At 47.1% G+C, this 14,110-nt stretch overlaps 1 protein-coding gene across 2 annotated transcripts in view; it reads left to right on the top strand.

Annotated features, from left to right (window-relative positions):
• RNF31 (ring finger protein 31) overlaps positions 1-14,110 on the top strand; it is a 115,911-nt gene that overhangs the window by 77,340 nt on the left and 24,461 nt on the right. For both annotated transcript variants that reach the window (XM_040416914.1, XM_040416915.1), the window contains exon 13: positions 12,466-12,639. In XM_040416914.1, the coding sequence (XP_040272848.1) occupies positions 12,466-12,639 (174 nt within the window). The remainder of the gene's footprint in view (positions 1-12,465; positions 12,640-14,110) is intronic.

The following is a 14,110-nucleotide window of genomic DNA, read 5'->3' on the forward strand; positions in this document are numbered from 1 at the left end:
AGGTGCTGGTATGGCCTCCCCCTATGAGTCAGTCTTGGCCTGGCCGTAGATTTTTGGGCTACTGTGTGACACCTTCCTGGGGAGAGTGTTTGCATTCCTTCTTCAAATGGCAGCAGTTACTGTGTTCTGGCTACAGGACACATTGTCAGTGGGCACGGCACTGGGGGTTATTGCCACACCCCCTTCTTCCATATGGAGTATCGGCCCTAGCTTTTCGTGTGGTTTCTGCAAAACATTTCTCCTTTTAGGGGTGGAACTTTCTCGCTCATTGTAGCTGTGGGTGTGTCTACTTGTGGCACTGTGCTCCTGTTCTGCCATCACTGGGTGCGGTAGCTCGATCAAGCATGGTATGTATGGTGTTCCTGAGATGGGGGCTGAGAGGTACACTTATTCCTTATGGCGCTGGTCAAATGCCGATAACCAAGCCATGCTGCAGGTGGTGGGTTTGTTCACTCCTGGTGGGCATTAGTATGGTTTTCTGCACCTGGTATAACCTACCGATTTCTATGGCACTGGCTTAGCGCCTTATTCCCTTCACATGTGGTGCATTGCCTCTACCATCTGCTACGGTGATGCTACCAGTGTCATCTCCTGGTGGAGTTTGGGTAAGCACTTATCCAGTTGCATATGTGAGTTGTCTGCATTTCTTCCCTCGCTGGGTCGAGCAGTCGTACTGTCCTTATTGTCACCACTAATACTGGTTCTCTACTGAGCCGCATAAGCCTCTTCTACTTCTCCCCTTCTGCAGGGCGAGTAGTTGCACTTCCCCCAGATGCTGTTTCTGCCTGCTTGGCTAGTTTCCATAGCCATTTGGTTATCGTATGCCCCCTTTTCTGCTGTGGAGTGCCTGCACTGGTAGTATTGGTTCCTTTCCCAGTTTTTTTCTGGGATTTTGTGGTGTTCGACGTCCACACTCTCTTCCTGGCACAAAATTTCTACCATCTCCGGTTCCTGTCTGGCCGTTTTGTACATTCCTCTGATAGCCACATTCTCTTCTTCTTTTGGCGGAGAGGTTCCGCAGTGGCGGTCGTTAGTGTCTGATGGGTTTACACAACATTCATGTTTTCAGACATCAATGTCGCTTTTACCTGTTCCCTTGGACTAGGTAATTTTTTTCTTTAGTTTCTGGTTAGGTCTGCCAGTCCAGGCAGCCTTCCATAGGTATCAGACGGCTTCTCTCCTCTTTTGTTACAGAGCTTAAGGTCCTCCTCTACATACCTCTGCTTTCCACATTGTCATTTTCCTTGGGGAACACTCGGCAAACCCCTTAGCCATAGGTCTGAAAGGGATGGTTTTTTGATCCTGGAGGACACTCTTTTCCTACCAGTTTAATCCCTAATTTATGGTGATTATTATTATTTTTTTGGGGGGGAGGGGTCGGTTCCACTGTCTTATTCCATTGTGTCTCTTCTCTCCCTCGCGATCCTTTTCTTGTGGGCCATGGTCATGTTAGACATCCAGGTTCTCTAGCCCTGACTTTTTCATGGTCTTGCTGAAGTGTTCTTCTCCTCTGGCAGCCTGGTATGCAGTTCCGGGTTGTTGCCTTCTGGCACCTCTATTTCTTTCCCCATGGGGGGCAAGATTCTTCACGTCTGCAGTTCTTTGTCCCTCGGTTTCCAGACACCATTTTTCTTTTTGTTAAATTTTTCTCATGCCATGTCGTGTCTGTTGATCACTCTAGGGTGTTTTTTTCATGGGGTACTGATCCTTGGGTATCACTTCTTTAGAAGTTTTCTGGGCCCAAGTTTTGTTTTCTCTCTCAGGTATTCCTGCAGTTGCTCCGTTTGTTCTGGTGATTGACTTGTTTTCTTACTGGTCCATCTGTGGATATTCTGTATGATCTCCACTTCTTCTGAAGTCTCCTAAGCCGTGGCTTATGTCCCCTGTGCTGTTCTTAATCTGCCCAGCCAGGGTCTCTGTGTATTCAGCCACTCTCTGGCTGGCCTTCCTTGGAATGGCTCTTCCTGCCCATTTTTTCAGGGTTTTTTGGTGTGTCCTTCCCCCGCAATTCTGTGCGGGGCCTTATGCAAGGTATTGGATTCGTCTTGTTCCCTCCCCATGGTACTGCTCCTTAACGTCCCATGGTCGTCTGTGTCCCCCAATGATACGAGCAAGAAAATAGGATTTTTTGTGCTTACCTGTAAAATCCTTTTTTCGCTGAGTTCATTGGGGGGACACAGTTCCCACCCCGTAAGTACATTGCTGGCTGCCCTTGATGGGTCCCTCCATTTCTTGGTTCTGACCATCTTCGTCTTTCTTCCTTTTTATTGTTTTCTGTTGGCTTCTTCTGGCTGCTCCTACTGCTTTCGTACAAACTGATTAGCTCAGTGTCTGCAGGAGGGATATTGCTGAGAGGAGGAGCTAACACTTTTTTCCTTATTGTCGCCTCCTAGTGGTAACAGCTATACCCATGGTCTTCTGTGTCCCCCAATGAACTCAGCGAGAAAAGGATTTTACAGGTAAGCACAAAAAATCCTATTTTCACGCTCGTATCATTGAGGGACACAGAAGAACATGGGTATAGCTGCTGCCACTAGGAGGCGAAACTAAGCAAAAAAAGTGTTAGCTCATCCTCTCAGCTATACCCCTCCTGAGCTAATCAGTTTTAGCTTAGTGTCCATAGGTGTTACGGCCTTTGGTGTGTGCCGTGACACTTTCGCCGTGCATGCTGGTTGCCGGTGGCAACTTGTTGATATGCATGTGTGTGCGCTTTCCCTTTTAAGGATGTTTCCTTTCCCTGTTTTGGTGTGCACGGGGTTAAGGTGTGCTTGGTAGGTGTGGGGTGTGACCTCAGGCCTCCTTATATGCTGGTGTGGTGGAGCCTGAAGGTCAGTTTAATTTTGCTTTAGTCTGTGTAGGAGCTTTGCTCCCTGGCTGAATGATTAGGTCTGTGTGAGCTATCCCTATTTGTTATTTTGTTTACCTTGCTCTGTCTGTTGTCCCCTCTAGTGTGTTTCTGTCATTCCTCCCCCCACCTGGTGTATGTAGTTATGTTGTGGGTTTTGCTTGGAGGTTTGATTGTGGTATGTTGCTCCGGAAGGGGCGTGCTTTCCCGGAGGGGTTTAAGCGAAGACTAGACTTTGGGTTTTCCAGCTTAGAGCCCCCTTTCATCACGGCTGCGGCAGGTAAGTGTGGATAGCATTGTTATGTTGCTGTTACTTACCTGTCGTACTGTTTAGCCCATGGTCTTGCATCCTGTTTGCTACTGGGCCTCTGGAGACACCATTCATCCGTGGTGTAGGATGAATGGGTGGTCTCTGCCCTGTCATTAGGCCTAGGGCTTTGCAGGGATAGCAGGGTCTAAGGTTGGTGAGCATGAGCCCCCTTACCTTCTGAGGCGGCTCATGCGTTAGGAGTCTAGGGAGAGTTCAGGGTTGCACTAGGAGGTGACCTGCTCCCTGTTCCCTGCTATCTGGCGTTGGAGCCACTGTCATTGCACGGTGGGGGGTTTTCCCCACTCCCCGCCGTGACAATAGGAGGCAGACATTTTTTCCTTTTTGTTTTATTTTTCAGGTTCGGGCTGCAGGTGGGCTCTCGCCACCTTTTTTTTCCCACACTTGAGGGGGGAGACCAGCGGGTCCTCAAGCCTGCTGCTCGTTCCCCACCTCTGGAAGACAAGGAGGAACAGTGGATCTCAAATCCGCTGTTACCCGCCAGCTACAGTGTCACCTTGGCTACTACTTCTGCAAGTCCCCCCTGTTACCGGGGTAGCCGCCCTCCCCAAGGGGCAGCACATTGAGGAAGGTGACACTGCTGGAATCAAGGTGGGCAGAAACCATCTGGGTAAGTATATTACCTACCTCCCCTGCTGTCCCCCCTGTGCCTGATTCCTCCCCCCCCCCCCCCCTCCTTCTTCTGTGTTCTCTAAGTGAACACAGAAATATATGTTGTTTCTCCTGGACCTTGGCCTCTGTATCTGGTGACTCACCGCCTCGGTCCCACCTCCGGTCCCCGGCCCCATCCACGCCCTGCGAGCCAGTCCCAGCGGTCGCATGTCTTCTTGGGAGGCTGCCACTTTTCTACTCAGGGCATCGGCACGCCTGCTCCCAGCCTCCTTGTTTCCCAGTGCACTCTGCTCTCTCCCTACATCGCCGCCCCAACTGAAAGTTCTTCCGGTCAGCCCCACCTGTACTCAAGGGCCCGGCTCTGAATCCTACTAGTATGCATCTCCCAGCGTGTTTCGGGGCGGGATCTCTCTTTTCAGAGCGTGAAAATTTTGCGCCCATGCCTTCGCCCCACCAGCTGCCCAATAAGCTCCACCCCTGCCTTATGCTTAACCCCTTCCTTGCCCGCTGTATGTAAAAAAACAAAACAAAAAAAATAACGATATATTATTAACCATTGGAGCTATCTGGTCCTTCTGGACCTAGTTCCCACGCCATTCTGTAGGCAGAATTTCTTTACCCTACCGCTGGATACACACGTCCTATAGTGTAAGCGAAATCCTGGCATTTCGATGGATACCCCACTCCCTGTAGCTTACCCTTCTCCTATAGGCGGATTAGTTACACTACCACTGAATTCCGTGAGCCCTGTCACATTCCCTTCCCTCCTTAGGTGGAATATGTGCGCTCACCAGTGGACCCTGTACATTCTGTAGCATACCCTCCTTCCATAGGTGGAGTAATTGCCCTTGCACTGGATGCCGTACAGCCTGTAGCATTTCCCTCCTTCCATAGGCGGAGTACTTGTACTACCACTGGCTGCTGTACAGCCTGTAACATAGACAGAGTAATCGCCCTTGCACTGGATACCGTACAGCCTGTAGCATTACCCTCCTTCCATAGGCAGAGTAATTGCCCTTGCACTGGATACCGTACAGCCTGTAGCATTACTCTTCTTCCATAAGCGAAGTAATTGTCCTTGCACTGAATACTGTACAGCCTGTGGCGCTACCCTCCTTCCATAGGCAGCGTAATAGCACTGCCACTGGATGCTGTACAGCCCGTGCCATTACTCTCCTTCTGTAGGAGGAGTAATTGCACGCCCATTGGGTTCTGTACGGCCTGTAGCATTTCCCTCCTTCCTTAGGCGAAGTAATTGCACTTCCACTGGGTACTGTACAGCCCGTAGCATTATCCTCTTTCCATGGGCAGAGTAATCTTCCATCGGCGGAGTGTTTACATCCTGTTGTTTCCTATACGTCCAGTAGCATTGCCCTCTTTCCATGGGCGGAATATTTACACCACCACTGGATACCGTACATCCAGTAGCGTTACCCTCCTTCCAGAGGCGACGTAGTTGCACTACCACTGGATCCTATGCTTCCAGTAGCATTACCCCCCTTTCGTAGTGGGAGTATTTGCACTTACTCTGGGTATTGTACATTCTGTAGCATTACCCTCCTTTTATAGACTAATTGCACTACCACTGGATCCTGTACAGACTATCGCATTACTCTTCTTCCTTAGACGGAGTAATTGCACTTCCACCGGATACTATACGTTGTGTTGCATTGCTCCCTACGCAGGCGGAGTGATTGCACTAATGCAGGATATCATCTGTCCTGTCGGTTTTTCCCCTTATATAGGTGGTTTAGTTGCACCGCAGTCGCATACTGTAGATCCTGTAGCATTATCCTCCTTCTATAGAGTAATTGCACTATCACTGGATCCTGTACAGACTGTCGCATTACCCTCCTTACTTAGGCGGAGTATTGCACTTCCACCGGATACCATATGTTTTGTTGCATTAACCCCTCCGCAGGCGGAGTAATTACACTCATACTGGATATCATCTGTCCTGTCGGCTTTCCCCCTTCTATTGGGGGATTAGTTGCACTACAATTGTGTTCTATAGATTCTGTAGCATTACCCTCCCCCCATTGACTGAGTAGTTGCACAACCAGTAGTGCTTGCACTACCAGTGGACCCTGTACATCTTTTCGGTTGCTTCACCATTGTCTACCGCAACTACTCTCCTTTGTTCCTTGTCGCATGGCATCCCGTTCCATGGGTGGCCTATTGGCAAGACGCGGTACCTACAATCGCCTTATCCCCCGTCATAGGTGGTATTGGCACTACTCCTGGATACTGTGACTGCTTCACACTACCCCCTTCCTCAGGTAGTCTTAGTTTGGATTTGTGTCTGGCGCCTACGTGGCAGCCTCTGTCTTCCAGGTCGGCCTGTATCCCTAACAGGCCGTTGGCATACCTCATATGTTTCCTCAAGCCTTGAGTCCCTGTGTAGGTGGAACGTCTGCTCTGATTGCCAGTTTTCTTTCTTCTCAGGTGGAGTGTTGTGCTAGCAGCAATTCTTGGTGGCTATTGCTGTTGTATTCATTTTCAGGTGGAGTCTCTCCTCTGACCCTAGAGGCCTTAGTTGTTGCTATCGCCTCCCCCCTGTGAGGCAGTGTTTGCGCTGCCCATAGATATTCTGGCTACTCCGGTTCCATGGCTACTACTGCGTGAACCCTTCCCAGGGGGAATTTTTGCGTTCATCCTTCAACTGCGGCTTAAATGACGCATGGGCGGGGGACACTACATTTATGGTTTTGTCCACATCCCCTTCCTCCATGTGGAGTATCTGCCCTGGCATTCCGGCGGTATCTACACAGCATTCCTCCTTCTAGGCATGGTGCCTTCTAGCTAGTTGTAGTTGTGATCGTGTCTACATTTCCTTCTTCCACAGGAGGCACTTTACTTATGTTCTGCCACGACACGCTGCGGCTGAGGGGTTTGCTCACTTCTGCTGGGCATTAGTAAGTTTTCTGTACCTTGTATAACCTACCGATTTCTATGGCTCTGGCTTAGCACCTTGTTCCCTTTACATGTACCGCATTGCCTCTACAATCTACTACGGTGACAGCATCAGCGTTCCCTCCTTGTGGAGTTTGGGTATGCACATATTCAGTTTGCATATGTGAGTTGTCTGCATGGCTCCCCTCAGCGGGTCGAGTAGTCGTACTGCCCTTGTTGTCACCCCTAAGTGCTGGTTTTCTACTAAGCCGCATCGGCTGCTTCTACTTCTCCCCTTCCGCAGGGCGAGTAGTTGCTCTCCCCCACATACTGTTACTGCCTGCTCGGCCAGTGTTCATAGCCATTGCTCCCTTTCTGCTGTGGGGTGCCTGTGCGGGTGGTGTTGGTTCTGTTACCAGTTTTCTTCTGGGGCTTTGTGGCATTCGGGGTCCACACTCCCTTCCTGGCGCAGTATTTATTCTATCTGTGGTTCCTGTCTGCAGCTTACGATTACTGTAGGTCTGCCAGTTCAGGCAGCCTTCCATGGAGTATCAGACGGCTTCTTTCATCTCTTGTTCTGGAATTTAAGGTCCTCCTCTACATGCCTCTACTTACCACATTGGCATTTTCCTGGGGGAACATTCTTATGAAGAAACCCCCTTGGCCTTAGGTCTGAAGGGGAAGTTTTTTTTTATCCCGGAGGACACTCTTTCCCTGTCAGGTTACTCCCCAATTTTTTGGGCAGTCTTGGGTCTGTTCCACTGCCTTGGTTCCTCTGGGTTTCTTCACTCCCTCAAGATTTTTTTCTTGTGGGCCATTCTCATGCCTGACTTCCAGGTTCTCTAGAACTGACTTGTTAATCATGGTACCGCTGGAGTGTTCTTCTCTTCTGGCAGTCCAGTATGGTGTGTGGTGTCTTTGCCTGCGGGCATCCCTACTACTTCCCCCACAGGGGGCAAGTTTTGTCACATCTGCAGTTCTTTGGCCCTTGATATCCAGATGCCATTTTCAGTTCGTCTTCTTCCAATCAGTATTCCACTGAGTGTTGTTTTTTTTTCCTGGGGTTTTGATCCATGGGCATCACTCCAGTCCTCTGGATCAAGGTACGTATTTCTCTCTCTCCTGTATCTTCCGCAATTGCTCCGTTGCTTCTGGTGACTGACTTGTCTTCATTCTTGTCCATCTTGTCGATATTCTGTGTGCTCTCCACTTCTTCTGAAGTCTCCTAAGCCATGACTTATATTCCCTGGGCTGTTGTTTCTTCTGCCAAGCCGGAGCCTCTGCGTATTCAGCTGCTCTCTGGCTGGCCTTCCGGGGAATGGGTCTTCCTGTCCATTTCAGGGTTTCCCCCGCATTCCTGTGCGGTCATGACCGGCCTTGGATTCGTTTTGTTCTTGCTCCCTCCCCATGTTACTGCTCTTTAACGTCCCATGGGCTTCAGTGTCCCCCAATCATACTAGCGAGAAAATAGGACTTTTTTGTGCTTACCTGTAAAATCCTTTTCTCGCTGAGTTCATTGGGGGACACAGAAGACCATGGGTATAGCTGCTGCCACTAGGAGGCGACACTAAGCAAAAAAAAGTGTTAGCTCCTCCTCTCAGCTATACCCCTCCTGCAGACACTGAGCTAATCAGTTTGTACAAAAGCAGTAGGAGCAGCCAGGAGAAGCCAACAGAAAACGATAAAAAGGAAGAAAACCGGAGATGGGTCATCATCAACAACCAGAAGGACCCATCTAGGAGAACCAGCAATGTACATACAGGGTGGGAGCTGTGTCCCCCAATGAACTCAGCGAGAAAAGGATTTTACAGGTAAGCACAAAAAAATCCTATTTTTCCATCAACTGCGTGAGACCTTTTTTTTTGCAGAATGAGTTGCCATTTTGGTAACTGAAATGAACAAAAGCAGAAATGTTGGCATTTGTTTGTTTTTTTCCCCATAGTTTTTTGCAGTCTTCAGTGTGTGGGATAACAAATGTGTTCATGTATAGTACAGCCTTTCAGTCTTAATAGAATTTTAATTGTTTTTATGGTCTTCTATTGAAAGCCCTTGGTACTGCCAAAGACAGCAGAATATGGACCCTGGCTATCTGACAGTCTCGCAGACTTTAAATGGAGCGGCACTGGGCATGCTCGACTGCTGCTCCATTTAAACATGTGACCTGGGTCTCCCATTGTTGTGTTCAGTCAGGAAGCAGAGATCTGAACCCCACTGATTAGACATTGGTCACCTATCCTATGGACAGATCATTCTGGGGCAACCCCTAATGATATCCACTGTACGGCTACAGTTTAGGAAAACCTACCAAAATTATAAAAGGACTTTCTCATCCGTATCATTGGGGGACACAGGCTTGACCATGGGTATAGCTGTTGCCACTAGGAGGCGGACACTAAGCACAAAGGTGTGAGCTCCTTCCTTCAGCTATACCCTTCCTACAGTGACTACGCTAAATCAGTTAGTGCAAGACCAGTAGGAGAAGCAAGAAAAAAACTGTAAAACCAAACTATGTACAAACCCAGAACCACGCAGGCCAGAAGAGGCCTGTAAAAGAGAGAACGGGTGGGAGCTGTGTCCCCCAATGAACGGAAGAGAAACAGATTTTACGGTAAGTACAAACATCTAGTTTTCTCATCCGTATCGTTGGGGAAAACATGCTTGACCATGGGACATTACAGAGCAGTCCCAAGGGTGAGCATAAACAAGAACCCTCCAGCCAATCAGAGAACCGCCATCTGAAAAACTCTACGCCCCAGAGAAGCGTCAGAAGACGCAAAGGTGTGTTCACTGTAAAATTTCTCGGTCCCTCTGGAATGACGATGACGTCTGGGACAGATACAAACCGGATTCCAAAAACGTTGGGACACTATACAAATCGTGATTAAAAACTGAAGGCAATGATGTGGAGGTACCAACTTTTAATATTTTATTCAGAATAGAACATAAATCATGGAACAAAAGTTTAAACTGAGAAAATGTACCATTTTAAGGGAAAAATATGTTGAATCAGAATTTCTTGGTGTCAAATCCCCAAAAAGTTGGGACAAGGTCATTTTCACCACTGTGTGGCATCTCCCCTTCTTCTTACAACACTCAACAGATGTCTGGGGACCGAGGAGACCAGTTTCTCAAGTTTAGAAATAGGAATGCTCTCCCATTCTTGTCTAATACAGGCCTCTTAACTGTTCAATCGTCTTGGGCCTTCTTTGTTGCACCTTCCTCTTTATGATGCGCCAAATGTTCTCTATAGGTGAAAGATCTGGACTGCAGACTGGCCATTTCAGTACCCGGATCCTTCTCCTACGCAGCCATGATGTTGTGATTGATGCAGAATGTGGTCTGGAATTATCTTGTTGAAAAATGCAGGGTCTTCCCTGAAAGAGATGACATCTGGATGGGAGCATATGTTGTTCTAGAACCTGAATATATTTTTCTGCTTTGATGGTGCCTTTCCAGACATGCAAGCTGCCCATGCCACACGCACTCATGCAACCCCATACCATCAGAGATGGAGGCTTCTGAACTGAGCGTTGATAACAACTTGGGTTGTCCTTGTCCTCTTTGGTCCGGATGACATGGCGTCCCAGATTTCCAAAAAGAACTTCGAATCGTGACTCGTCTGACCACAGAACAGTCTTCCATTTTGCCACACTCCATTTTAAATGATCCCTGGCCCAGTGAAATGCCTGAGCTTGTGGATCTTGCTTAGAAATGGCTTCTTCTTAGCACTGTAGAGTTTCAGCTGGCAACGGCGGATGGCTCGGTGGATTGTGTTCACTGACAATGGTTTCTGGAAGTATTCCTGAGCCCATTCTGTGATTTCTTTTACAGTAGCATTCCTGTTTGTGGTGCAGTGTCGTTTAAGGGCCCGGAGATCACGGGCATCCAGTATGGTTTCACGGCCTTGACCCTTACGCACAGAGATTGTTCCAGATTCTCTGAATCTTCGGATGATGTTATGCACAGTTGATGATGATAGATGCAATTTTTCGCTGGGTAACACCTTTCTGATATTGCTCCACTATCTTTCTGCGCAACATTGTGGGAATTGGTGATCCTCTACCCATCTTGGCTTCTGAGAGACACTGCCACTCTGAGAAGCTCTTTTTATACCCAATCATGTTGCCAATTGACCTAATTAGTGTTAATTGGTCTTCCAGCTCTTCGTTATGCTCAAATTTACTTTTTCCAGCCTCTTATTGCTACTTGTCCCAACTTTTTGGGGATTTGTTGACACAGTGAAATTTTGAATCAACGTATTTTTCCTTTAAAATGATACATTTACTCAGATTAAACGTTTGATCTGTCATCTACGTTCTATTACAAATAAAATATTGACATTTGCCATCTCCACATCATTGCATTCAGTTTTATTCACAATTTGTTTAGTGTCCCAACTTTTTTGGAATCCGGTTTGTAGATGCGGCTCGTACCAAATCCAGAGTGTGACCAGAGACTTTAAATGGAGCAGCACTGGGCATGCTCAACTACTGCTCCATTTAAACATGTGACCTGGGACCCCCATTGTTGTGATCAGTTAGAAAGCAGAGATCTGAACCCCACTGAATAGACATTGGTCACCTATCCTGTGGACAGATCATTCTGGGACAACCCCTTTAATGACATCACTATACGGCTACAGTTTAGGAAAACCTACCAAAATTTTAAAAGGACTTTCTCATCCATATCATTGGGGGACACAGGCTTGACCATGGGTATAGCTGTTGCCACTGTCCTGCCCCGTCTCATCCTCGCGAGCAGTCGCTCCACACTCTGGATTTGGTACGAGCCATTCGCATCTATCTGTCCCAGACGTCATCTTTCCGGCGGACGGATTCCCTGTTCGTCATTCCAGAGGGGCCGAGACGAGGGCTGGCTACGTCTAAAACTTCCATTTCCCGATGGATTTGTTTGGCCATTGTGGAAGCGTAATGCGTCAGTGGCCGGGACCCACCCTTCCAGGTTACTCCTCATTCTATTAGGGCAGTGGGGGCCTCTTGGGCAGTGCATCATGGGGCTTTGCGTCTTCTGATGCTTCTCTGGGGCATAGAGTTTTGCAGATGGCGGTTCTCTGATTGGCTGGAGGGTTCTTGTTTATGCCCACCCTTGGGACTGCTCTGTAACGTCCCATGGTCAAGCCTGTGTCCCCCAATGATACAGATGAGAAAACTAGATGTTTGTACTTACCGTAAAATCTGTTTCTCTTCTGTTCATTGGGGGACAAGGCTCCCACCCGTTCTCTCTTTTACGGGCCTCTTCTGGCCTGTGTGGTTCTGGGTTTGTACATAGTTTGGTTTTCCAGTTTTTTTCTTGCTTCTCCTACTACTCTTGCACTAACTGATTTAGCTTAGTCCCTGTAGGAAGGGTATAGCTGAAGGGAGGAGCTCACACCTTTGTGCTTAGTGTCTCCTCCTAGTGGCAACAGCTATACCCATGGTCAAGCCTGTGTCCCCAATGAACAGAAACTGATTTTACGGTAAGTACAAAAATCTAGTTTTAATGTCCATAAAATGACTCATTTTGATGTTCATCAGAATCTCTTAGTACTACAACCTAGGCCTAAAGGCTGCAATGTATTATAAATCAAATTAAAAGCATAATATAAAACAAATATATTCCTATTTTCATGTACCCTAAATCTCCCTTTGTCAATTAATTCTCCTCTAAATGTACCTAGTCATCAGTAGTGTGCTAATGAAGATTATTAAGTAAACGCAGTCCTCGCTTCCCTGCTGATTGATTTGCAGTCTCTACACAGAGAATTTTGATGTTGCTTCCTTTTTTCCAGATGCGCTGTCTAACTTCATGTGAGTGCTGTATATGCCCAGAATGCTTTCGGATGCACTTTACAGTTGCAATAAAGGAGAAACACATTAGAGATATGGTGTGCCCATCATGCGAGGAGCCAGAGATTAGCGATGAGGGTGAACTCTTACATTATTTTTCTACACTAGATATTCTGGTATGTCTGTCTACGAATAATGGGAACCTGTGTGAAGAATATTCCAATGTCTTTTTATATATATAGTGTGTGTGTGTGTATATGTGTATATGTGTGTGTGTGTGTGTGTGTATGTGTATATATATATATATATATATATATATCAGTTAGCTGATGGTCAGTATGATTTTATGTGCAGCATTAATGTATCTTCTCATTTAATAGGAAACTTCATTTTTTTTCTTCCAGGGGATAAAAATCTTTTGTGGTAATGAGATGATCACATGGGTGCTGCACTCATATAGTACCATTATCAGAGCTGTGTCTTCTAATGAACAGGGCACCTGGTACATGTGTCTTCACCTGGTCTCAACTTATCTCATCCACTGGAAGTAAACAATGGAGGTTCCTATCAAAGAGAGTCTGAGAGCAGTTTTTGGGCTTTAGAGCTGCTGACAGCACTGTATAGGTCAGTGGTGGCGAACCTATGGCACGGGTGCCAGAGGCGGCACTTGGAGCCCTCTCTGTGGGCACCCACACCCCGGAAAAAGTCTGAGTGTACCAATATGCCTTAGACCTTTCCTGCCATTCATCAGCGCAGGATGCACCATGAACAGCACAGGCAGCGCACAGAATGTAGACAGGCTATTATAGCTACTACATGATAAAGTACATGAAAGATATACTATATTGGACTGTAGGATTCAGGTTAACTTGCCATGTTGGCACTTTGCGATAAATAAGGGGGTTTTGGGGTTGCCGTTTGGGCACTCGATCTCTAAAAGGTTCGCCATCACTGGTATAGGTGATGAGGAGCATGCTGCAGACATCGATGATGAACAGGGTTTAGAAAGATGGGCAGTTTCACACAGCGGCTACAAGTGCCGGGAGGTGGTCCCTTTCATGTTCAGTGTCTTGGGATTTCTGCAATAAAGGCTTCATTCTGCTGTGTCTTCCTGTCTGGCGAGTAGTAGAGTGATCGCTCAAAGCGGAGGGGCTTTATGGTGTCCAGTGCAGAGAGCCCTGGCCCTGGAAATGAAGGTATTACTACCTTGACACTTTTATTTGCAGCTCCATGGGGATGAAAACGTTGATCTCAGTCATGCAACGTGTATATCCATCACTCTAGGTATGTCTGAACTGCTCTCCTTGTCACGTATATAATGCTGACAGCTGTTTTGAGGGCTAAAAACCGCTGACAGACTCCCTGGTCTGTCACATCCTCTTTACTTTAGGATGATCTGCTCTGCTCTAAAGAAAAATATCTAACAGTGTCCATATTGAATGCTTTATACTGTAGATCTCTCGTTCTGAATCAGTAGTATTCTCATATGTGCCTCTGACATAACAGAAGATCATTTTCACTGGTTTCCTTTTAAACATTTATTTTTAGGTATACGAGTACATTGATATTTATTTAGTGTTTTATTTTAAAATCCCTCAATTATTTCCCTACCGTTAAGATCACAATTTTTTATGTTAAAGAGGTTTA

The sequence above is a fragment of the Bufo bufo genome, chromosome 2 (assembly GCF_905171765.1).
Source record: "Bufo bufo chromosome 2, aBufBuf1.1, whole genome shotgun sequence".
Taxonomy (NCBI): Eukaryota; Metazoa; Chordata; class Amphibia; order Anura; family Bufonidae; genus Bufo; species Bufo bufo.